Below are 27,802 nucleotides of genomic sequence, written 5' to 3' on the forward strand. Positions count from 1 at the left end.
CTTAGAGAAATAAGATAGGATCCCTACATTCATAAAATTTAAAATTGGTTTAAAAAATATCAGTACAAGAATGAGGTTCAGTAAAAAATATCAGTACAAGAAATGATACATTATAGCATATGGTACTGGGATAGGATTTGTAAGGAGAATTTTATTTTGTCTTAAGAAGTATTTTTTTAAGACTGATTTGTTTGAGAGACAGCGAACCCATGTGTTCACGTGCACATGCAAATCTGTGCATAAGCGGGGGGTGGGGCAGAAGGGCAGAAGAGAAAAGAGAGAGAATCCTTGAACAGACTGCCCGCTGAGCATGGAGTCCACTGCACAGGGTTTAACCCCAGGACACTGAACCAACAACAAGTCAGCTGCTTAACTAATGGAGACATCCAGGTACCCCTTAAGAAGATTTTTGATTTTTGATGCATATCCTAAACATTTAGATTTATACCAAAGTCCAGCTTATTTGTTATTTTTTTCTCTCTACATTAGCATCACTTAAAATACTCGTGAATTTATACTGAGGAAGTTAGTGACACGCACAAGGATTTATGTAGGATGATGATCACTGAAGCCTTATAGTAACAAAAAATATGTAAAAACTAAAGTTCTACTGGAATAAAAAGATTAAATAGAAAGGACAGCATGGATATAGCCACATGGCAATGACACACAGTTGTCAAAAAAATCTTATTCCAGAAGAATATTTCAAGAAAAAAAAAATTCATGACACAAGTAAAAAGAACAATATACTGAAAGCTCATGTAACTTCAATTTTGAAAATGTTGCATATGTGCACCTAAAAAGCAGCTAAAAAGACTAGAAAATAAACATACCAAAAGGATAACAACAGCAATTGCTACTGCAAGGTAAGATAATCAGTTGTTTTAATTTGCTTCTTTATAAATTTGTCATTCTCAAATTCTTTACAATGGATATGCATTATTTTTATAATCAGAAAAAAATGCAATCCAAGTAATTTAAAAAAGACTCTCAAAGACTGACTCCCAAATTATCCAAAACCCCACACAGCAGACTGAACCCTACTCTCCTTCTCAATGAAGCTTGGTTATGCGGCCACATTCAAACATCCAGGGTCCCCCAAGTGCTGAGCCAAACCAGGCACTAATAAACTCATTATTTTCTAAAAATACACCAAAATGAAGACAGACTCACTCTAGTACTGAGCATTGTATGTTAAATACTCTAATTATTAATAATGCAATTAATTTAATTAAAAGGATACTTAATAAAATAAGAATAAATGGGATTTAAACTAAGTCCCTCACTGTCTAAGGTTCATTCAGGTCCCAGCGTAACAATTATTTACATTTAGTATAAACTAATTTACTGTTATTATCATTTTTATTAACGTCATCAATTTCTCTGATTCACTTTCACCCATTCAAGGGGAATCGACAACACTAATTTTCCAGCCTATAATTTGTATGTAACAACCAAGCCTGGTGTACATCTCTCACATGAATTTAATTCTTTCTTTTTTTTTTAGTTATTTAGGGTTTGGTCCTGATCAAATGAAATTCAGAATGTTATTTATTTCTTCCCTAAATCACAAAACCTCCTACTCAGGGGTCACTGCAACTGCATCAAATGAAAGGCTAATTAATATGTTTATTAAGTTTACTCTGATATAAACACATATATGATATGCAAGAGTGAAAATGCTTCTTTTTCTTTTTCTAAGCAAGTGCCAGGTGATAGCATCTAGATACACAAACACTGCATACTCTAAGGAGGACTTTCTACAAATATTTTTAAAGGCTCCTTTTGGCTCTGAATAAAGTAATATACTGGGACTGCCACAGGAGCATGAGTTGGGCTGTGAGAAGCCATAATCCGAATATGCTAAGAAAATGTAAGCAAAAAATTGCAAATAAAACTGCTTATATTCATGTAACTTGTTTGGCGACAGCCGTATAGCATAAGGAAAGCTGCTATAACTCATAACAGCATCTTGCAATAAAACAGCTCTATGCATCCCTCTCAAACTGTTCAGTGCTCAGAACTCATCAGATGGCTGAGTAAGCATTACACTTTGGGACAGTAAATCTGTTTCCAATATGGTGTACATTCACAGATAGGCGCTTTAGTATTCATCCTAAGACACTTCCAGCTAAGTACTCATAAAGAAAGGGTAATCATATATTTAAATATCGGGATGCTATTTTCTCTGTCTATTTTAGTAATCTAGTTCACACTAGAACAAACCTAAATGGATCTTAGGAAACCTTTAGCACACTTAGCCCTCACTCATAGCACAGAGTCTGTACCTGGAGTAGTTTCTGGGAAACCTCTCTTCTGCTCCCATAATACTCAGTGCTTCTGTTTGCCATGGTCGTTTCTGTGTGGTACTAGCGTTATATGGATCTCTTTATGGCCTCACATTAGCTCGTGGGTTTCCTTATAGCATGGACTGTACCTTTTCCATGTCTCTATTTCTAGCTCCTAAACAATACCAGGGATAAAGCTGGCCGCAGGTAAGTGTTTGATGGTTGACTGAGTGATCGTCCATGTTTTAAAGTCACGAGTCTGGGTTTGACGTCCTGACTCCTTTCCACAGTCCTAAGGTTTGCATGGGGGAGAGAACAAAGCAAACAGCATCTGAGGCTTTCAAGCTGTTTACAGATGTTCATTTTTCTGAGGGATACATCCTGGTTTGAGCTTTGGAAGAGAATGCGTTTATTCTGCTACCAGAGAGAGGGAGAATGGCGGTCTTTGTTTTTCCTGTGTGGCAACGACATTCACAAAAGCTCACCTGCCTCAAGTAAGGGACACAACAGAGGAGGCTTATTAGGGGAGACAGGAACATTCTCTTAGAAAAGTTATTTTTAAATGTAAACCTCCCCCTATACAGACAAAGATTCAAGTCCCTACAAAATTAGATCATTTAGGACTCAAAGCAGTTCTAAAGGTAAAAGTAATCAGTGGTTAGGTTGGTCTGAGATGAGTGCAAACTGTTTTAAGCAGGAGCGGCCCCACCCTTGCTGCTCTGCTCTCACCCCCACAGTGGTTTCCTTCAGTTTTACTTTTGTGTGTCTGCCCCAACTCCTCACCCCACTCCCCACCCCCGATTAGAAACTGGAAACACTGTGATCTCAATTTGAAGCCTCCATGGCAGATTTCTCTCTTAGAAACGGAGTAATATAGGCAGAGCTTGATGGCATATTGGTAAGTGGGACTTTGTGAGATCTGGACCACAAGAAATGCTGCCACACCACCAAGTGGTAATTGGAATTCAGAGGGAAAGACATTGGCCCCAGGTGGACAGAGAATGGCTCTGCTGGGCTGTGAGGCGTGAGGGGACACAGCTTCCTCTGGTACCTGAGAGATCTCATGGTTTGGGGGCTCCTGGGCTCAGTCTCTTGGGCTGGACCATACTCAGGAGGTCTCTGTTAATACATAAATGTGTCTGAGCACATCGGATTTTTGAAATAGAGTTATGGAGTTTACAAAGAAATCTGTCATCGGCATTGCACCCCCCTCAATTTGGTGATAACAAATACTGCTTAACGGGTATTTCATCATTAATAAACTTCACCCCACATGTAAAACTTTGGAGTGGGTCCTAGGACACTGACTATAGAGAGGAATACACTCTGCCCCAGGGAGTTTTGTCTAAGACCTGCCCAGCATCATGTGGCTCGCCATGGTCCAGCAGAGGCTCAAAGCTCTTTCTCCCTACTTCAAATTCTGTGCCCTGAATTGCTGGAAAATCTGAGTTGCTGGAGATCGGCACAAGGGCACATGTGAAGCAGGAGGTAGGAGGTGGCTTTCTCAGCTGGCTGGAACTCTGACGTGCTCTTATTCACCCCATCTATTCATGCAGGAAACAGCAGGAGAGAGACACAGGGATGAAGAACTTGAGGTAAAGATGGGTGAGGACACATCAAGGAGCTGGAGGCTACAGCAGTCAGATAATGGTCCAGCCCATCACTTAACAGGGGTGAGGAGGTGAGAACTATCTCCTCTGGGTTCAGAGAAAGGAGAGGAAATAGTACACACACACACACACACACACACACACACACACACACGTGAGAATAGCTAAAGACCACGGTTTTGATGTTTAAATGATTTGCGCACGAATACTGGAGAGACAAAGGATAGTTTCCCCACCCATGTCTCCTGCTTCACTCTTGTTAAATATAAATAGATTCCTTAGTCAATGTCAACTCAACCCCATGAATTTATGGGAGAGAACAAGGAACCTGACCAGCAGGTGGTTTAGCTAGATGAATTCTGAACTAGAATCCCAGCTCTGAACTTGGAAGCTTATGTGACCTCGGCCACCTCCCAAGCTCTCTAGGCCTCAGTTTCCTTATCTGTCTAGTGAGTGGTGTGAAACAGATCAGCCCTGAGAGTCTGTCTGGCTCAGATATTATATGTTCACAGCATTTTTGAGAGAGTTACCGTACCCTCATCATCTATGGTTTCCAGAGAAATAGCATCTGTCACATCAATGACACAGCATTTGTATCTCTCCCTTTATTTTTCTTCTGCTAAGGTGTTTTAATCCTGACAGTATAATAGAATAAATCACAGCCATCAGAGATGGGAGTGACACTGGCCACACACATTCGAGATAAACAGTCAAAAATCACTCACCCATGCCTTCCCCTTTGCCCACAGCCTCTGCTGTCTGACAACACTAAGGTTGAACTACGATTTCCATCTGGCTGCTCAGATCTGTGCACCAAAATAACCCTCTGCATTGTCTTAATAGCTCTAATGATACTCTGCTCTTCAGCAGGCTGTCTGTTCAGACCATCTCAATATTTGGACTTGATTTCTTCCCTCCAGCAAGTATTAAGGAAAGTACTGTTGTTATATAGTCAATCAACAAACATTTCTTAGCACCAAAAAAACAGTAGCACTAAAGGCAGATTGCTTAGATTTGATTTTCTTTCCACCAGTTTATGTACCAGTTGCCTGCCCTTGGGAAGGGTAACTAACCCCTCAAAACCTTGGTTCCCCTTAAAAATGATGATGATTTTGGGGCACCTTTGTGGCTCAGTGAGCTAAGTCTATGCCTTCTGCTTAGGTCGTGATCCCAGGGTCCTGGGATCGAGCCCTGCATCAGACTCTCTGCTTGGTAGGAAGCCTGCTTCCCCCTCTCTCTTCCTGCCTCTCTACCTACTTGTGATCTCTTTCTGTCAAATAAATAAATAAAATCTTAAAAAAAAAAGAATAATGATGATTTCCACTTATGAAGCTCATAGTTATGAGGCACACATACTAAGGTAGAAACCTCTGTAAACTTTAGCTATTTACATTACTGTTACTACTCTTTTGTCTCTGCATTAGACAAGAGAAGGAGATTATTAAAGTGATAAAGAATTGCAGAAATAGATGAAGGATACTAGATGAATATATAAAAAGCTTCAAAAAGACAGAGTTCTCAGAATAATTGGCTTGGGGGCTAAAGAAGTCCCATAAATGAATGATTTTCAAGATGAACTCCTATCTACTTCTTTGCTTTGTTTCCTCAACATGTAGTTTAGCTGGCATTCCTGCACCCATCTGTGAAAGCTCTCTGTGAATGAGAAGCTATAATATTCCACAGAACTGAGGATGGATATGTTTGTGTATGACAGAGGGTTTTTTGATCTTTAAAAAAAAAAGGGGGGGGGGTTCTTTTCTCTTAAGAAAAAAAGGACTGTGACATACCTAAGTTAAATCACCTTTAAAAAGCCAAGGAATCACTGCCCACTAAGGATGACTGAGAAACAAGAAGGTAATATTTACTGTGCCTTCTAAAAGAAGTTGCAAGCGGTGGAAGCTAGTGGAGGATACATGGTTTAAGATAAAGCAAAAAAAAGGAATGGACCCATTGTTCTGATCCAGAAAGCAAAACTTAGGGATATGGGTCATAATCTGACTGAAATGTGCTTTCTTCATGATCCACAAAACATCCGCTGCTCACCTCTGTAACTCTTAGCAAATTCAGTACAAGGAGTGAACTTCTTGCCTTCGGTGTATAGATGAACTTAGAGATGTCACAAATTTCTGTCAGACACGCTTGAACCAGCTTCTAGGATTTGGGATGCTGTTTCCCCTTAAAGTAATCCTGGATGGCTTGTACCTGTTCTTCTTGCTTACATTCTACCTTTGGATTCGTTTCCCACTGAGAAGTCAGCGACTTCTTTGTACCATAATGATATTCTACTGCTCTTCAGCTGAAAATCCTCAAATGAGTTCCCACTGTCCTCTTAGCTCTGATGATCACGATCTCGGTATTTCAGTTTTCCACTGCTAAAATGGAGGTGATACTGAGTTGATTCATGGAAGGTCACGGAGAAACACGTGGTACTTCAAAAGTATGCAATGGGAAGTATTATCATTAACCAACCAAACAAACACTCCGTGAAAGAGGATTCCTTCTGTTCATTTCATCCCTGCCCCGGCCCCTTTACAAAAGGTGCTGAGCCCCTGCTCCATCATGCTGAATCCTTCTAATTCTGTTAAAGACCGAAAGCAAGCAGCTTATGGTATTAAGCTGCTACATAATTAAACATTCTATGACAAATCATTCTCCTGAGATGTAAATTGATGTTGAACAAAAAGTAAGTTGTTCTCAAAGATATTAATTCTACCTCTTACGGCTTTGAGATCCGGCCGTTTGAGTTTCCTCAAAAGGGTTAATGAAAGACCTCCTGAAGGTCCCTGAAATCTGAGGCTGAAATTACAGCATGTGTTATTATTACTGTTTTTGTTAGTCACCTGGAACACAAGTAAGATGTGTGCTTAGAGGTTATAAAAAAGAAACAAAATGCACATTGGCTTTCACTCAGGGTTTGGCTAAAAATACATTCTGACATGCAGCGCACAGGCATGTCCTAGAAAGCTCGCATGGTACCGGGGGCGGCCAAGAAGCAGCTCTGGCTTTGTTTGGCAACAAAGATCACTTGATCATGCAGAGAGAGTAGGGGGTCTGGCAGAGTCAGCTTTGAATAAAAAACTGTGCCTTCTAATGTTCCTTCCCAATCTACTGGGGCCAAATTGAAACAACACAGGGCAAACAGATGCCCTAGGCTAAGGCGGGGAGGGGGTCAGGGAAGATGAGGGAGAGCTTTGGGATTAGATGCAATCTCTCCAAATTCTCGTGTATGATGGGAATCCTGTTCAATAAATATTTATTAAATGTCTCTGTGAATGGCACTATAGCTGGTACTAAGAGGGATGAAAAGATGAATGAGGCACTGTCTTCATCCTCAAGGAACTTACAGGGTATATTTACAGCTCATTATTCTGCACAGAGGTCTGATGTGATGGCTTTCCAAGGGGAAAAAGCACTATCAGGTTTCCCAGGCATGTAGTGAGAAATCTCACATGTACTAAAAGTAACAACAACAAAGACAACCAAGCAGGAACTCTCTATATATTTTTGCAACTTTCATATAAATCTAAAACTATTCTAAAATTAAAAGTTTACTGTTTTTCTTAAAAAACAACCAACAGACCAAACAAATCATAATTTTTTATGTTAAAAAAAAAAACAAAACACTAACATTCTAAAATTTAGTAAACACCAACCCATATCTGTAATACAAGTTCAGTATCTTCTTTTTAAATCAATCAATTCCCAACTAAGAAGTCCTATGCTGGCATAGTTGAGAGCTATGTCTCCCAGATAGACAATCTTCTTTTGGCTTATACAGTATCTCAAAATGACTTAGCTGCCAAAGGTCTTGGCACACCTTGCCCTAAAAGCAGAGGCTGAGAATTTTTGTGAATAAATACTTTATTTGGGAAGTGATTCAGAGGAGCAGGAGTGAGGGACAAAGTGAAAAACAGGACAGGAGAAGAGCCAATATAAGGATGAGTGATAGAGTTGACCACTGGGCACCCAGTGATGATGGGGCTGGGGCCTTCCAAGGAGCCTTAGGCTATGTTTCTCAGGATGAAGGAAAGGAGGATTTGTCATCAGCTTCCTATGCACTGGCTTCTAAAGCCACTGGTCAAGGTGGCCCCACAGGTGCTGATTCTGGGATGGCACACACTCGATTGTCCTCACCCTTAAGGGCATTTAGCACCTTATCATCAGAAAATTCCAGGGCAGGAAAACTGGCCGGCATGTTGTGCAGAGCTTACTTAAAGACCACCAAGAGTACTTTACAGCAACATATAAAACCTGAGGATTTAATGGGGAAAAAAATCCCAATTTCTCGTTTTCTTGATAAATTGTGAGATCTAGAACACTAGTCTTGAATTCCCCAAGGGCACCAAACTGCCAGAACTGACAGACACACCTGGACCTACATAATCCAAATCGGGACAGTCTTTGTCCCCGACACATAGCTGAAAACTCAGCTTGTTTCATTCCTTGATCTTACCTTCCTTCTCCTGTAGATGTTGGACTTTTCGCCCTGACTTGAACTACTCCTAGACTTCAGAAGTATTCACAGTGAAAAGCAAGCAGGGACTTACTATTAATACCATCTTTCCTCCCTGGCTTCATCTTCCAAAATAAACATAATTTGATTGTGTCTCTTCCAAAAGTAGGCTTCAATTCATCATTACTGCTTTGATGTTGAAGATGTTAGATCAATGGATATCATTAATTGATTATGTGCTATATTCTAAGCCAGATGCTCACATTAAATCCTCACATTTAATGTTTAGCAGAATGTAAGAGAAGAAGTGGGAGTGCCGAAAGAATCAGTCCACTTGCTTTCTCAGACTCAGAACAAACATGTGGATCCTGACAACCAGGGACTGGGAACACTAAATATGCAGGAAAATGGCTGCTCATTATTGGCTTGGAAATACTATATAATGAGCTCCCAGCAACATGGCATTTATTAGGCAAAACCCTCTAGAGATTAGGAAGCTCCATTAAAGCTAGAACTATGGGCTCCTGAGTGGAAAGGCAGATTCCAAGTCACTGTCCTGAGCAGGAGGTCCTGTACGTCTGAAATGCTATCCATTACCAAAGACGTGGTTATATTCTACAGAGTTCATCCAGTTACACTCAATCCTTTGAGATGTTTATATAAAAATATTGATGCCTTAGTCCAACCTTCCAATGATTCAGATTTAATTAGTCCTGGGCAGGGTTTGGGCATGAGAACTTTTCAAAACTCCCCAGAAGAGTCTAATGAGTTGCCACCCATCCACAGACAGAAATGGCATGGGGTTACAGCCACCTTCACTGTCCCCTCACTGCTCAGCGAAGACCACTCAGTGCGTTGCTGTAGCTTCCCCGCTGTTCCGTCTCTGAGTTCGTGAAGCAGCCAAGTGTGACGTGGGTCATCTCCAGGCAGGGCTTTTGCGACACATACAAATGGGGGTCAGAGTGTGAGCATTCACTGAATTGTCATTGTGAACTAAGAAGAATTTGAACCCACAGCTGTCAGATGAACAGAGGCCTTTAAGTGATAACATCACCTGAGTTGGCAGTCATTTTGAGAGGAATTTGTTTGGGCTTTGAATATTTGCCTTGCAGTTGACAGGATTTTTTTTTTTTTTAGGACATTAAACATTAGGACATTAAACATTAAACATTGAGACCCTTCTCTCAATGTTCCAGCAAACAGATCCATAGCAACATATTTAATCCACTGGAATTACTCTCTAAATAAATTCCACGTTTTGGTTCAAAGCGCTACAGATAAATTCCGTGCTTTAATTCCCACACGTGAAGCGGACTTCACCTGCACAAGGACGAACCGAGAAGCATGTATTAGATGGCCAAGGTGGCAGGAGACGTGGGGGGATTTAAAAGGAAGTGCTGCAAACTATTTTTAAAATAAAATGCATCCCACTGGGACAGCAACTGCCCAATGCCTACTATTCATAAATCAGGGTGAACAAAGAGACGCTTCACATTTTGTGGCTATGGCCAAAGAAAAAGACCTGAAAAGAAAGGAGAATAACAGATTCAACCGCGAATAAAACGGAGCCCATCTGATATTCTGTTTCTTTTTTTGTTGTTGTTTTTGAATTCCCAAAAAGATCTTTCTATCTTTGAGAAAATGCATTAAAGATAATGCTCATAGTAACTTTGGGAAAATATTCCAAATATTATAAAAGACTGTTGGACATTATTAAATAAGTCTGTGTTGCGCTTATTTTTAATATCTTTGCGCACACTCCGTATTTGTTCTGATCGCTCCCAGCAGAGATTTATTGCTAAAGTAGATCTGGCTTGAGGTTGAGTGGAAAGGAAAGCAGTCAGTGCAGGAGGAATATTGAGTAACTTGGTGCAAGGGAGTTTGGCTACAGCAGGAGAGAGGGCTTGGGAGATATGCATGCCAATTAAGGTGCTCAAGAAATGAACATGAATTCATTTTGGGTTACACACCAGCCCCCTCCTCTTCATATGTCTGGAGAGTTGCTTCTGGAATTACCAGAGCTGAAAATTAAATTATAAACCTAAAACATGACACTGAAAATGTAATGTCTCCTTTGATAATATCAGTGTGATGATTCATCAGTGGGTGGGGTGGCACCCCTCCTGGACCCACACCGTAAGGCATGGTGAGCCCGACATTGGCAATTACTCCATCTCTCCCAGCTGTTTCTCTAAAGCTCCCGGTCGGAATTATATCCTGTCACAGATCACATTGCACCAAAGGCCTCCTACACATGTGACACAGTAGGTCCCTACAGAGGCACGACAGCAATCTGTGGCACCAGCACAGAAGAGCTGAGAGTGATCACCAGTACTCACAAAAAGCAAATGTTAGTGCAATAGATGAATGTCAGGGTGTGTGAGGGAAAACTCCTGCAAGTTGGCATTTCACAGTGTGGGATCTGATACTGTCATGCTGGACAGACACACAGCCCACGTGTTCTAAGTTCTAAGCTCCTTTTCTGAGGTGTGCTTTAAATTCTTCTTCTTGGAACAGGAAACATGCTGCTAATAAGAATAAATTCTCTTGGAGTTGCAACCATGAGTCACAGCACAAAACTGCACAGCGTTTTGTTTATCTTCCTTTTCGCGGGAGTCCGAAGCCACTTGCCCTGTATGCTGAGTCATTCACTCAGACCTAGGCTAAGAGTAACAATAACAGCTCATGAAGGGCTACCTGAGTTCAGAAGGCGGAGGTTTCACCAAAGAGGTGGTTCATACATGAAGCCTTATGGGAAGATGGGATTTAGAATAGGCAGATAACTATTCTACAAAGAAGAAATGGGCAGAGGAAGGGACATGTTCTTTTGGCTATTGCTATGGCCTTCAGGGGCTGGGCAGATAAAGTCAGAGACTTGAGGAGAGAACCGGAGAAGACAAAAGACAAGAGATGTGGCTTGTGGCAAACTGGAATGTGAATGCACTGGCTACAGGCACGAGATTCAACATTTCTAAAGCAATCTGTAAGCCGGACTAAACATATCTAGGGGCTACGTATGCCTGTGTGCATTAACTTTGTGACCTCTGATTTAAGGGATAAAAAGGAGGCCACCTCTGAGTAGGGGAGTGGGAAATAAAATCAGAGCTATATGATTTATTTATGCTTGGAATACGCAGTCAAATTGGGACTGAGTAGAGCGTGCAAAGGAATTTTTTTTTTCCCCACTCTCTTTTCAGGATCTTCTTCTTTTTCCTGTCCATTGATTACCTCTGTTCCCATGTGAGCTTCTTATTTCTTTTCCTTGTACATTTTTCCTGGATGATCACACTGAGTCCCGTGAAATTATTAGCTGTCAACTCCTAAATCTCTATCCAGCTCAAATCTCTCAGGAGAATTTCAAAGCCTGTACATTCCGCTGCCTATTAGATATCTACATGTGCATGGCCTAAGGGCACCTGCAACTCAAAAGGTCCACGCTTGCTGTCCTATCTTTACCCACAAACCAGCTCGTCCTTTATTTCAAACCCCAGTCACGAGCACTAACACTGAGACAGTTGCCATAACCAGAAACTTTAGTCCTTGAATCTTCATGCTTCTCCCATCAGTTGCCAGAAAGTATTGACCCCACATTCTAAACATCCTCAGCTTTGCTAGTCAAGCTACCAATCGGCAGGAATACGATACACACTCACTGGCACACACAACATTAATCCTCCCTGCCCACATACATGCAGAGTTTCTGATTTCCTAAGCCAATAATAGAGAATAAACAAGGTACTGTGGTCACACAGAAAAGAGACAGATAAAACATAATCTTTTACCTGTATTTTTCTTGCTGAATGCTACTCTTTACATAGACAGGAAACTAATAAGGTTGAAAGGAAAAAAAATCTAAACTCTTGTAACAATGCTATATTTTTATACTCAGGCATATGTTACCACTCCAGGAGAACTTGAACTAACAATCTATGCACTTCTATTTAAAGGCTTAATTACAAGCATTGACCTTTCTTGGCTCTTTAAATACTCAGCATCAGAAAGGTAAAATTCTTAATGCCTAAAAGTCCCAGAACAATATATATATGCCTCCACTTGTACAGAGTCTTAAAAAGTCAACAATCTTTGTGGCTTAACAACATTTTCAAATCCATCGTTCCAAGTCCGACTACTAAGCTCCCTTGTCTCCATGAAACACACTCTCCTAACCTACCTCACTCTCCCTGCAATATGTTCCATAAACTGAAGCCAGCATTATCTCCTCAAAAAGCATCATGACCCACTTTCATCCTACCATTCTAGCTCATTTGTCCCCACTCGACATTCAGCTAACTTGAACTTCTTTCAGATTCTTAGAACAACCAAAATTTGTCATCTCTGGACCTCTGCACATTCTATATATTTTGCCTGAAAATTTTTTGGCAATCTGATCATCCAACTCCTCATCCTTCAAGTGTTCAAGTGTATGAAAGGATGTCATGATTTCTGACATTCCTGATGCACAATACTTGGTTAGATGCCTCTCCAGAATCACATGGTATTTTCCCTTTTTGGTGTTTATCAGACATACCTAGTTACATGTCTGTTAAATCTTTTCTTTTTAGGATAACAAGTTTGTGTGGTTACAAGACTGTGTTTGCTTTATTCTTTGCTATACATCATAACTTAATATAGTTGTCTCATGGATACCCCAAAATACATTTAGATTAATTTGAATGAAGGGGCAAAAATAGGGCATTGTTTTAGAAATTCAAGATTATCTATGATACAAAAAAGGGGGGGGGGCAGCGGAAGGACTAAGGGAAGGAGAGAATTTAAATGGTGAAGCAGTTGTTCAGTCTTGAAATGTTGGAAGCTTCCTATGAAATGAGAAACTTGGACAAAAGATAAATTAAGAAAGAATAACCATCATAACTTGATGAACATCAATATAAAGAAAAAAGAATCTTCTTGGAAGACCAAAAGCTAGGAAATAAAAATGGAAACAGATTTTGAGGAAAAGACAATTAAGTTTTCTACTGGACTACTTAAGAATACATACTCCAGGAGCAGTTAGAAAAGTAGAAATGGAGCTTGGAAATACCATTTTGTTAGACTTGAGTATCAGCAGGATTAGGATCATCTTGTATGAGGCCAATCAGTATTCCTCACCCACTCTAACACTAGAGCCTTTCTTTCCAATATAGAATTCATTCTATTTAGTTTAGAAGGTACTCACCATAAGATATCTCCAAGCACAGAGCAGGCCTAAGTCAAAGACATGGCCAAGAAAAGTCAGAGTGACAGAGTCATCAGCATGGGCCCCCTTTCAGGCCTATCTGGATCTGACCCTTGCCAACAATGTTACAGAGGGCACAGACTGTGAGAGTAGGATTATCAACAGAGATCTTCAAAGAGATCTCCCCAAAGAACAAAGCCAAGTCAGAAAAATGAGAAATAAGAGATGGTACATGTAGGTCCAGATGTACTGTTAGATCCTCCAGTGATGTAAGATAAGGCATCACATATTTTGCATAAGCTTGTTTCAGTCAGAATATTATCTTACTTTCACCTGTAACTGAAAAAGTCTTGAAAAGTAAAAACTGAATATCCAAGTTATAGGAAATGGACTGTTATAAAGAAAGTGCCACAGAAAAGAAAGTGGGACTAAGGGCAAAACTAGAGAAGAATCTCAGAAAAACAGAAAGAAAGTAAAAAAGAAAGACAGAAATTCAGATATTCTACTGAAATGGAAAGAAATTCAATTCATTCTACTCTAGATTCAGAGTGGAATGCAGAATTGACAATAGATTTAATACCAGAAGGGCAGTGAATACAACAAAGAAAATCCAAAGAAGACTGAATCACTAAGTGGCAAGGACTCCAAGTTATTACCTATAGAGTGATGAGAATGGATTAATTTTCTCCAGAGTTTATAAGGATAAAACCTTTCCTTAATCAAACTCAGCCTTAAAATTTACGTTTATTTTTATGCATAAAGTGCACATCTTTAAAACAAGTCTGTATCCATTGACACTACATTAGAGCATTTTTTTTTCCTGATCTTTTTTCTTTGTTTACTTGTAAAGTTGTTTGACTAGCAACTCTCTTACAATGTGTTGGCATTGGCTGACAGTTGTTAGATGGTATCTTTCCTTTTTTCTAAAAATAGGGAAATAATATGTGAGTTATGTTCATCTTTGGTAGCAAAAGGTATGGTGCACAGGGAGTCAAATATACTTTATCAACAACTGGAAGAAAAATTCTGGATTTGAAGATGTCAGTATTTTTGTGAGTCATAAGAAACTAATCCAAGGAAAAAATATTCTCTTGCATACAATGTTAGGAGAGGTGGAGAGCCAATGTTGACCACTTGTGCTGGCAACAAACTTAAAATGACAATGATGAAAACCACTAGCATTTATTCAGCCCTTATTAAAAGAAAGATAGCATCCATACCATGATAAATGCATAATCATAGAAACAACTATAACTATAATGTGGGAACTTTTGCAGAGAGAGAAAATGAGATTCAGAGGGCATATGTTCTAGAATTTGATCAAGCTTACACCCATGCAACACATCAGTACTGGGGTACAGACTGTTGACCTTTGGGTCTGCATTCTTTTTTTTTTTTTTTTTAAGATTATTTATTTATTTATCTATTTGACAGGGAGAGAGAGATCACAAGTGAGCAGAGAGGCAGGCAGAGAGAGAGGGGGAAGCAGACTCCCTGCTGAGCAGAGAACCCAATTCAGGGCTCGATCCCAGGACCCTGGGATCATGACCTGAGCCGAAGGCAGAGGCTTAACCCACTGAACCACCCAGGCGCCCCTGGTTCTGCATTTTTGACTGCTTTCCTATATGCCTCTTAAATGAAGCAAGAAGGATTCAAGTTAGCCAGCAAGGAGACAATGGATCATATTACACTGAAAGACTGTAAGGTCTCTTTTTCTTAAAATAATAATAATGATAATAATAATAGGAATAGGAATAGGAAGAATAATACATCAACAACACAACCAAAGAATTAGAAGCAGCGGGTTATTCTCAGTTGAGTTATGAAAAGAAGTCCTGCCTAGAGGTGGGAGAATAAATTAAATGTAATCTCCTCAAGGTACTTTTTAACCTTCCAAACACTGACCGGACAAACTTGAATGTCACTAAAACAAAAGATGTTCTTTGTAGGTAAATGGCTGTGGTTTTCAAAATAGAATCCTTCCAACTGTTGCTTTGGGTACAGTGGAAAAGTGAATTTTTTAAGACTCTGATATAGGTGGAATGCTCACAGGTTTCTAGACTATTTCACCAATTCTTATATATATTGATTGAATGACTATAGTTAACACTTTAGTTTATAGTGGTTCATGAGTTTCCAGCACAGGTTAAATTTATGCCAGGCCAGATTATACAGAGTAAAACATGTTGCCTCAATTATTCTAAAGATGACAAGAGTGAAAACTGATTTATGAAATACCAAAATCAAACGTAGCCTTAAATGCGTGTGTGTGTATGACTTTATGTATTTTTTAAGTGCATCAAAGTGCTGGTGAAAGTTGTATCTGTGCTAGAACTGATTGAGGGAACTGAAGCAAGCATATTTTCAAAAATCCAATCTTCCCCCAACTCTTTCCTCAACCTTGACCCAAAGAGACAGCCTGAGGTGCAGAGAAAGAATTCAATCTTGGCCCCCTCTCCAGAGACTTGCAGTTCTAACTGGAAAGAAGGGCTTTTTGAGGCATGAGAAGCCTGGCTGAACTCTCTGGCCCACTGGGCCTTGCCTGGCACAGAAGCCAGTCAGTTCTGCTTACCTGAGCAATATCATTTAGATAGTAACACCTTTCTTGGTTAGTGTTCCAGGTTGAGAGGTTGTGGGAAAAGGTGATGACTAGAGGGGAAGGCAAAGAATCGGTGCTGACAGCCTGGCACACGTTCTGACAGCAGGAGCTTTTTCCTACAGTGGTGGCTGTGGAGAACTACTGTAGGTAGAAATGCCTGCAGGGAGTTTGAGACAGTTGTGGAAATGGAGGCGAACGGGTGGGCATAGGAATTGAAATCAGCAGTGCTGGTGGTAGTGCTCATGGGACATTCAAGTTAACAAGTGCAGTTCCTACAGTAAGAAGTGTTTAAAGAAGTTGATGCCATAAAGGTTTATATACCGAACTTCATAGCCTGTGACGTGGGCTTTAATGGCTTGTTTTTGTTTATTTATTTATTCAGGAGGGGATCAAACACAGTAGTTCAAGTTCAAGACACATCTCTTGCATTCAACTTTTTGGATTTAAAACTTGTCTTCACCAATTCCTGTATTTGTGGCCTTGGAATGATTTATTTAATCTCTTGGTGCCTCAGTTTCCTTATCCGGCAAAAAGGGGTAATAACAGAACCCACCTCACAACTCTGTTGTGAATATTCCCCTGGGTTAATATAAGCAAAATGCTTAGACTGACACCTGACATATAGAAAGTGCTCAATGGATGTTGGCCATTATTCTTTTGTTGTTCTTGTTTAATTACATCTGAAAATGGTGTACTAATCCTAGTGAAACACAGAATGTAGACCAGAGTCACAGACACATTATAATACAAAAGCAGAGTTCAAATCTAACTTGAGGCTCGCAAGCCATGGGAGAATGTCCTGTGTATCACACTGCTCTATACCCTACTTCAGGGTCCCCAAGAACAAGCTTATACAATCTGCCTGGGCATTTGCCTGACCTTCATTATTCAAAGTGGCATCTATTTCACACGTTAGACTGAGGCTGGGTCTGACCGGGGATTAGACTACTGGTCACTTTTGTCAGGTGCATTAACTCTCAGACCACTAGGATGCTATTCAGTGCAGCATTAGTCATTTACTAATTACTAATTACTCCAATGGCCACAGACCTAGGGTCAGCAATTTTCTCCCTTCACACCAGGAGGATCCAGCATAATAGAGGCCAGACAGGTAATTTGCATTGTCTCTTCTTAGGAGCAGAGGCTGATCCTATGTTGAAAGCAGGCAAAGAAAGTATAATTTGATGGGAACTTCCGTAAGCTTCCCATGGGAACACTCAGCCTCTCTTTCCTGCTGGGATCTGGCAGGTTCTCAACATTTGATACTTGCAGATACTTACAGGGGAACTGGACAGGGTCTGACCCTGGCCCCACATCACTTTTAGTAAGCTGGCAATTCATTTCCACTCTGAGCATCTGGAGAGTCATCCAACCGTGTTTGCCAAACTTGCTTGAATGTGAGAAGCATGTTTGTTTTATGATCAGTGTCTTGGGTTTTAAATAAGAATACCACAGGAGATGATCCCACTATGATCCTTGCTAATGTACCTCTAGGCTAATAAGTTCTGAGATGATCCTGCTCTTTGATTTCATGAATAAGAAAATAAAATGGGAAATGCATGACATTTAAAAATTATTGTTATTCCTGAGAGTAAAATTTGTTTTAACCCTCTCTGTGGTGGCTAAGTTTCACATTGACTATGATGCTTGCCAGATTGTATCTCCTGCTCTTCCTCTCCTTAAATATGTGCTTATTTACTTCCTGAGTTCAATTTTAGAACCCATCAAAGTAGATCCACTCAGACTCTGACTACATTTTCATGCATAAATTCATAGATGTCTTCAGAAGGAACTGCACTTGCATATGCAAATACTTTCCAATGCCTTTTCATTTCTACTTTTGGCCTGCAGTTTTTAATTCATGCAAACACATTACACAAACAAATATGGGCTCAATAACAACACACGGCATGTGTGAATTGTTAATTGCAAAGCTATGGGTTTGATATGGCCAAGCAACTTCCATTATTATCAATGGAGAGGAACAAGATTAAACAGGAAGAAAAAAGGTATATTTGAACATAAAATCCCAAGCATTCAGTTTCATTTTATGTAAATATTAATAAGGGAAAAGGTGACAGGACAATCCACAATTCAACAATAATCTGGGATCTACAGTTCAAGGCACAATGATCCAGAAACCAGGAAGCACCTTTAAGAGACTTAGGAAGAAGGCTCAACATTTCAGCACAAAATCATAAGAAACAAAAATGTATGCAGCAACACTGTAAATAAAACCAAAAATCTAGTAGAAAATGAAAGGTTTTCAACCATGCTGAACATGCATCACCTTTCAAAATATTTGAGCCTTGTATTAGTGACACTCTAGGAAATAACAAGTGTCCTAATACTTTATATTTGAAATTTAAACACTCCCTTAATTAATTAAGCCCAATTCTCACTCATACACTTTGGGGTCAGGAGAGGAACGCAGTGAAGTAAAACAACTGTTGAAGTTACTCACAGATCAAAGACATTTGATACAGAACAATTTTCAAGCAACCCTCCCCCTGTTTGAAGTATGTTTTATTTACATGAAGATAACTCAGAACAGGAGAGTGTAGATTAAATAAAAACTGTATTCTGCAAGGTTCTACAACTGCAGGAGAAATAGTATTTTAGCTATTGATTTTTAAAAAATATTCTGTTAAGTATAATTTTTTAAAAATAATTTTAAAATGTTTATTTTTTTAGTATTCTGCTGATTTTTAAAAAATACACTGTTAAGTATAAAATTCGGAGCTAGGCTAACTGGGAGCATAGGAGAACATGTTTTTATAACAAACAATGGACTACAGATGTGTATGTTTGTGTGTGTCTGTACATGCGCACGCACGCGCGCATAGAGAATACATGTGTGTGGTGTTTTCCACCTGTGTGTGGTGTTTTCCACCAGGAATGGAATTCCAAGCTGCTATCAACTGAATGTTTGTGATTTCCTACACCCCCACCACCACCCCAACGCCAAATCTTATATTGAAACCTAATCTCCAGTGGTATTTGAAGGTGGGGCTTTGCGGAAGTGATTGAGTCATGGGTTTAATGTCTTCATAAAAGACAATTAAGAGAGCGCCCCCCATCCTCTTCAGCTATGTGAGGACACAGAAAGACAGCTGTCAACGAACCAGAAAGCTAGCTCTCACCAGACACTAAATTTGCTAGTACATGTATCTTGGACTTCTCAGCCTTCAGAACTATATGAAATAAGTTTCTATTGTTTATAAGCCATCAATTTATGGTATTTTGTTATAGAGCCAGAAAGAACTGAGACACAGCTAAAGTATCTCAAGAGGAATTGAATTAGTTGCAATACTCAGGAACAGGAGCATGAAACAAGAAATAAAGAATCAATGTTACAAACAAATGAGCCAATAACCTAGCAGTCAGGGCCTGGAATCTTGGCACTGGAAGAGTGAACACTTCCCAGTTCATTCCCTGTATTTCTGTGCATTCTCTTGTAAGTTTGCTAAGCTTTTCATGTAAATCACACACGGCTGGTACACAAAGCACAAGACATGGACCTCGCAAGTCAACCTTGCCATACTGCCTCTCAGCACTGTTTGTGCTTTAGTCTACATGTCCATACATTTACAGCAACCCTTGACAAGTGATAAAAAACTTCTTCATGGATATTGGATATGAAGAGAATGCCAACTGTTAGTGCTTGAGAAAAATATCCTCCTCCCCAAAGAAATCAAAATACTGAAAGAAAAATAACTTTTGGTGAAAGTAACAGGGAGAATGATATATGTGGAATTGGGTAATAATATACATCAGTTCACCTATGCTCTGAAATACAAAAAGACAAATGCATACACAAAATTAACACCACATCTGAAGAGGAAAGAAATTATATATTACACAGGATAGGGGAGGTTCAAATAGGTTTTAATCAATATACCATTTGTTCAAAGAGAATCTGACTGAGAAGCTTAATGTTTAAAATAGTAGAAATTCGAGCTCTTGGACGTCTGTGTATGTGATTCAAGAAAAATAGTTTAAAAACCACAGATACTTTTGTGTTCCTCGGGACAGGGATTCATAATGGTCTCAGGAATACCCCTTACGAGCGAAAGCTTTGCCTTATGTTACATTTATCAAACCCTACTATTGTGGGGCTCCAAAACAACCACCAAATTGTCAAGGAATTCAGCATTCAGGACAAAAGAGGCACTTCTGTCATTCCCACAGGATTCTGCTATGGGTCGATAAAAGAATTGTTGTCTTAAACTAAACTCTAAAGGGCAGATGATGCCAGCAAGCTTTGCTTTCAGTTTTTACCAACTCAGTGATCGACGCGCAATAGTGCAAGAATGTAAGGAGGCTCAGAGCAAGTCAGTGGGGTCAGCTCTACCTACCTTGTCTTGGAAACTCATCTGACTCCCGGTGAACTAGGTCTGTGACTCGGTTTCCATAGTGCATCCTACTGTCGTGGTCATAGGCCTTCAGAGTCTCGCTGGAGCTGTAGGACTTTTGCGTGGGCACGCGGCAGTCTTCACTGTCCAGGGAGGAACTTGTGTAGCGGCACTCTTTGCCACACCGTCCCCTGGTCAGAGACCGGTGTCGTCTGTCCTTCACATCCATTATTCTGGGTCTGGCAGAAAGTCGACACTTTCAGAAAAGTGAGGCCTGAGTTTTGGCACTTGTCGCTTTGCCACCTAAAAACATCAAAGAAAAAGAACAAGACTGTGATTATAAAAACTGCTGCCTTCAGTTCTGACTCATGCTCTGACTCAGATAAAAACATGAAAAGGAAATTTGGTCAGTAGTGCACAATCTCTTCTGCAAATGTTTAATGCATACTTAAACAATCAGCTTCAATAGAACAACTGGATACAGTAAATTAATTCTTTGGCTGGTTAATACATTTTGAGAAAAAAAAGTATTAAAATAACTCATCTTTTGATTTTCTTATATGTATACAAATGACATAAGTCTGTCACTAATACAAGATTTTACTATGAAGTGGTTCAAAGCAAAACTGATTTTACCCAACTTTAATTGCACTCTCTTTTTGCTATAGAGAAGTTGGGGTAAAGCAAATATCAAAATTTAATAAATAAAAATAAAAGAAAGGTGTACAGAGGCACACATATATGCTACTAAAGCTTTGCAATGGTACCAAGTCACATCTGGCTAATATAAAATTGCCTAACTGGGTCTGGAGAATAGTAACATAAGCCACTCCTGACATGCAAACCATCTTCCTCCGATTGTTTTTTAAGATTTTACTTACTTATTTGAGATATTTAAGATTTTATTTATTTCTTTATTTATATTGAAAAAACTCCTAATCAGTTTTCTTTCCTTTGCAAATCTGTGTCTTGAAATTACAGGTGGCTCCTTCCCTGGTCACCTACCAACAGGAGATCCTGCTCACAAGAGGTCTAACGGGAACAACCACCTGATGACCAACCTGAGCCTACTGGGCTTCACTGTTGGGCTATCCACTGCTGAAAAGAAAAATGGGGAAGAGTACTGAATGTAATGGGTAAACTGATGGGAAAGAACCTCTTTAACATATTAACTGGCAACCAGAGAGCCCCTCAGTCTGTCACTTGACACCCTGAGTCTGAAAGTGTGTCCCAAACTCAGAAAACACTAGCCTTCTGCCTAGCAAATACAACAAAATCACTTAGATGCCTCCAAGTTTCAAATGATGGGCTCTTCCTGATTTCACTGGCCATGCAAAATAGCATGGATCATAGGGCCAGGGCCTACACAGAATGGACAAATAGGAAATTTAATTAAAATGGAAAATACAACCCAGAGCCTCCTCAATATGTCAGAAAATATTTGGTGAGCAGATCTGTGGTGAACTCCTCTGCTCTTCTTTGGCCATCTACCACATTATAATGGAATGCCTATTTAAACCAAATAACTAGCCTGTATGCAAAGCAATGTGCATGGCATCTGTCTCAAGATGGCAGAAGCCAAGTTACTTCCCTTGTCTTCTTATACTAAGAGTCCCTTTTGGATCTCATGAATCCTCCTGATTTATATTACTTTTACACTTTTTCAAGTACTGCTCATAATCATGGACAATTTTGTTTGAAAATTGGCAATCAAAGAGAGGGTACACCTGTTGTGGACATCAAGCACAGTGGAACTGCTACCATAATCATTCATAAAAGAGCTAATCTTTAGTTTCCTAGAACGTACAGTTCCTGACTCAGGAGGCTGAGAAGCATCTTTGCGAGTTATGAGTCAGGATCTCAGGACCTGCTTGAAGGACACAAATACTCAGTGTTGACCTGGAAATTTTTGCTACTGCACAGCTAATCCAAGTATTAACATTAATGCAATTACTAGATGCCAAAAGTCACCTTTCCTAGTTTACAACATGTGATCTCAACATTTTAGAATTCATATTACAGGTTGGTTAAGAGCATGACCACTGAAACCTTGACTGGATGCCAACCTTACCAGGGTTACTGACTAGCCAGAGTTTTTGTAAAATTAGTCCTGGACTTCCAAATTTAATTTCTCAACCAGTGAATATGGAACATAACAGAATCTACTTCATAAACTTTTCATAAAAATTAAAACAGTTACTGTGGTAAAGCTCCTAATATGTTGTCTAACATGTGGTAGGGACTCTATAAGAAATAGGTTTTTTTTCCTCTAAAATAATTAAAATTTTTTTCTTAACTAAGTAGTTACAGATGTGCATAAGACAGAGGGTGGCAATAATAATATAAGTCCCTAGAATTCAAAATTCTAATTATAAATACCAATACTGAACTACACACAGATAAAGGAAGACCTTCACCCCCTATTAAATGTATATAAGACTGTGTACACCAACACTGAAGAGCCACAGTGTTCCTTTGGGAAGTTGGGTGTTTTGAGTGAATTTTATAATTTTCTCTCTCCTGCTTCACTGTAAGTTTTTACTTTATGTTTTTAGTGTTTCTGACTTATGAAATCCTATATCTCCTTTAATTTGTATTGTGCTTTAGAAAGTGGGCTGACTTTCTGTATGTGGGTATGTGATTTTCTTTCATACATTTTTAAAAAATCATGTTCTAAGTGGGGGCCTAAAGGCTTATTACCTATTCATAAAGTATAAGACCTATAGTGGATAGACATTTTGACATCTAATTTGGTTGTCCAGTGATTTTCTTTTTTTTACTAAATTCCTCTTTTTTATCTATTCCCTTGATAGTTAAATTTGTCAGCAATGTCATCTCTGGACAAATGATAGAAGTTTATATATAATGAGGTAAAAAACTGCAAAATCTTGGTCAGAGAAAGCTACTTTTTTAATGAACTGAGCAGAGTACCCTGATTGTTGGCCAAAAGACATTCTGCACTTAGACTCCTTGTTATTTAAAAATTAGTTTTCAAGAATAAAAAAGACAAAATAGGAGAATTTATATTACAATCTTGATCTCCAGCTTATCATGAAAATTCGGGTAGTCCAGAAATTTGTCCTTCCAGAAAGATGTAATAAACATTTATTCCTCCTACTAGGAACAACTAAAACCCCTGGATATTATATATAAAACAAATATGAGAAAAATATGAAAGGTGGAAAGAGAGAGCAGATCAACTAGGGCCTTTAGGACCCACGCAAGTTTCTGAGATTTCTTTTTGCCCTATATATCTCAGAGTTGGAGCTAAAGACACTGGCAACCCAGAAATATCAATAGGTGCAGACAACAAAAGCTCCAACAAAAGCAGGCTTCCTCTAGCCAAAGGACGAACAAAGAAGCAGTATAACAAGAAAGAAAATGTTTAAGAGTAACAATCTCCCTCTAGCCAAACAACATGGAAAAACCTATAGTCCCAGTCCCACCGTCACCAGCAAAAGCCAAGTGGAGAGCCTAGATTTCCAAGCTGCTGAGGTGACAAGGCCTCCCAATCTCAAACAGTGGTTTCAGGAAAGGCTAAGAAGGGAGCCAGGATTTTCATCTCTTCCAGAAAATAATGAGGCCATCTTCTTCTAATAGGAAGCTTGGACTTCCACTCCCATGGAGTAGTAAAACAAGATGCCACTCTCCTTTGCTGGAGTGGTATAGGAGGAGGCCTAGTGGGGAGTTAGGAGTTTCACTATCTCCAGTGGTAACCAGTCATTTTGCCTCTTGTTGGTAGTTGACGGGGTCACTAGATATTGGTATCACTGGGGCTAACGAGGCACTCATAGCCTAACCACCAAGTGAAGTGTCAGTGGAGGCCAACTGGGGAACCAGAACTCCCCCACCTCCTCTGTACACACCAGCTTCTAATAAGGAGCTCCCTGCCCTGGGGTATTGGCAGAGACTGAGTGGGGAACCAGGGCTTTTATTCTAATCTAGTAGGAATGAGGTGAATTTCTCTTCTGACAGAGCAGTGTCAGAGGAAACCAATTAAAACAGAAAACTTAAGTAAGACATAGAATCTCGTAATACCCAAAATGTCTCAATTTCAACAACAACAAAAGAACAACCTGTCATATACCAAGAACTACGAAATCTCAAACTGAATGGAAAAAAAAAAATAGATGCCAACACTGAGATGACAAGATGTTGGAATTATCTGACATAAGACATTAAAACAGCCATCATAAAAATCTTCAGTGAGCAATTATGGGCACACTTAAAACAAATGAAAAACTAGACACTCATAAAAAAGATAAGAATGTCAGTAAGTGGATAAAAATGTAAAGGAGACTCTGAGGTATGTTTTTAGAACTGATAAATAACTAAAATGAAAAACTCAATAGATGGGCTCAAGAGCAGAATGGAGGGATACAAGAAAGAATAAGGGAACTTGAAAATTGGACAATGGAAATTACTCAAACTATACAACAGATTAAAAAAAAAAATAGCCTAGGGAAAAAGAGCCACAGGGACCTGTAGAATGATAACAAATGACCTATGGTTATGTCAGATTCTCAGAATGAAAGGAAGAAGAGAGAGGGCTGAGAAGCAGCTGAATACATCCAAATTTGCAAAAGACATAAAAACCACTCATTTAAGAAGCTGAACAAACACGAAATGGGGTAAATCCAAATGTATCCATAACAAGGCATATAGTCAAACTTCTGAAAAGTTTAAGAAAATTTTGAAAGCAGTGAAAGAAAAATAACATCTTACCTACAGAGGAAAGCAATTTAAATGAAAATGGATTTCTCATCAGAAACCATGAAAGTCAGAAAGAAATAGCACAACGGTTTTCAAATGCTGAAAAAAGAAGTTTTAATCCAGAATCTTACATCTAGTAAAATTATTCTTATACAATGAAGGAGGAAACATGGCAACTCAGATGAGGAAAAATACTAAGATAATTTATCAGTATAGTATTAACACAAAAATAGACACATAGAGGAGTGTCCGGGTGGTCCAGTTGGTTAAGCATCTGACTCTTGATTTGGGCTCAGATCATGATCTCAATGTCATGACATAGAGCCCCACATCAGACTCCACAGTGCATGTAGAGCCTACTTAAGATTCTTTCTCTTCCTCTTCCTGTCTCCCCCTTCTCTCTCTCTTTAAAAAAAAAAAAAAAAAAAAGTTTCTTAAAACAAAAAAATAGACACATAGATCAATAAAACAGAATAGAAAGCCCAGAAATAAACCTATAATTTATGGTCAGTGGTCAATTAGTCTTTGATAAAGGAGGCAAGAATATGCAAGGGGAAAAGACAGTCTTTTCAACAAATAGTGCTGGGAAAATTGGACAGCTACATGTACAAGAATGAAACTCAGCCACTTTCTTATACCATACTCAAAAGTAAACTCAAAGTGGATGAAGGACCTAAATGTGAGACCTGAAACCATAAAAATCCTAGAAGAGAGCACAGACCGTAATTTCTCTGACATCAGCCCCAACAACATCTTTCTAGATTTGTTTCCTGAAGCAAGGGAAACAAAAGCAAAAATAAACTACTGGGACTGCATCAAAATAAAAGACTTCCACACAGCAAAAGAAAAAAAAACCAACAAAACTAAAAGATAACCTACCAAATGACATATCAGACAAAGGGTTAGTACCTAAAATATATAAAGAATTGTTACAACTCAACACTAAAACAATACCACCAACAAAAAACAACCTAAAAAGTCTAATTATAAATGGACAGAAAACATGAACAGACATTTCTCCAAATAAGACATATAGATAACCAACAGACATATGAAAGGATGCTCAACGGCACTCACCATCAGGAAAATGTTAATCAAAACCACAATGAGGTAACATCTCACAACTGTCAGAATGGCTATAATCAAAAACACAACAAACAAGTGTTGGCGAGAATGTAGAGAAAAAGGAATCCTTGTTAACTATTGGTGAGAATGCAAACTGATTTGCTCACTGTAGCAAACAATATGGAGGTTCCTTAAAAAGTTAAAAATAGAACTACCCTATGATCCAGCAACTGTATTACCTAAATAATACAAAAACACTAAGTTGAAAGGATCTGTGCACCCCATGTTTATTGCAGCCCTATTTACAACAGCCAAATTATGGAAGCAACCTAAATGATGTCTACTGATAGATGAATGTATAAAGAAGATGTGGTGTGTATATATACATATATACATCATATATACCATATATTTTCATATAACATTATATATGTGTGTGTGTGTGTGTATATATACACACACACACACACATACATATCCACATGCCATACACACACACACATTCCACACACACACACACACACCATATAATGGAATGTGTGTATGTATGTATATATGTAATGGAAAATATTATTCAGCCACAAAAAAGGATGAAATCTTTCCATCTGCAACAATATGGGTGGATCTAGAGAGTAAATGCTGAGCAATATAAACCAGAAAAAGACAAAAACTGCACTATTTCACTCATACATGGAATTTAAGAAACAAAACAAATGAACAAAGGGAAAAAAGAGATAGAGAAAGAAACTAAAGACAGACTCCTACCTATAGAGAACAAACAGATGGTTACCAGAGGGGTGGTGGGGGGAGTGGATAAAATAGGTGAAGGGCATTAAGAGTATACTTATCTTGAGGAGCACTAGGTAATATATGGAATTGTTGAATCACTATACTGTATACCTGAAATTAATATAAAATTGTATGTTAACTATACTGGATCCTGAATAGATAAGAGAAAAAAAAAAGACAAAACAAAAAATTTTAATGCTTGGAAACAAACAGAAAACTAAGATTCTTTATCACCAGAAGACTTAATTCTACAAGATTAAAGAGTTAGTTCTCTAAAACAGAAAGGAAACAATAAAAGGAGAAAATTCAGAAATAATACAAGGAGAAATCAGAAAGGAAGAAAAAACATGGTAAGCAAATTATGAATATGCACAATAGGCTTTCTGCTTTCTAAATTATTTTTGGTGATTGAAGTAAAAATTACAGCACTGATGAGGTTCTGAATGTATACAGAGAACATATTTACAACATTCTATTATGATTAGGGAGGGTAAAGTAAGATAAAAGGAGGAAGGATTTCCACAATTTACTCAGACTGGTAAAGTGATGAAAGTAGTTAACTATGATAAGATATGTAGGCATAATGTAACAACTAAAAGATTTATACAAAGAGATGTACTCAAAAACACTGTGGATAAATCAAACTGGAGTTCAAAAAAACGTTCAATAACCCACAGGAAAGTAAGAAGAAGAAAATAGGGAATAAAAAATAAAATGAGGGGCACCTGTGTGGCTCAGTGGGTTAAGCCTCTGC

At 38.9% G+C, this 27,802-nt stretch overlaps 1 protein-coding gene across 2 annotated transcripts in view; it reads right to left on the bottom strand.

Moving 5' to 3' along the window:
• TENM2 (teneurin transmembrane protein 2) overlaps window positions 1-27,802 on the bottom strand; it is a 1,882,184-nt gene that overhangs the window by 906,305 nt on the left and 948,077 nt on the right. For both annotated transcript variants that reach the window (XM_082724104.1, XM_082724103.1), the window contains one exon: window positions 20,485-20,784. In XM_082724104.1, coding sequence (XP_082580230.1) covers window positions 20,485-20,710 — 226 coding nt within the window. In that variant the 5' untranslated portion in view covers window positions 20,711-20,784. The remainder of the gene's footprint in view (window positions 1-20,484; window positions 20,785-27,802) is intronic.

This window comes from Mustela nivalis (genome assembly GCF_964662115.1).
Source record: "Mustela nivalis genome assembly, chromosome: 3".
Lineage (NCBI taxonomy): Eukaryota > Metazoa > Chordata > Mammalia > Carnivora > Mustelidae > Mustela > Mustela nivalis.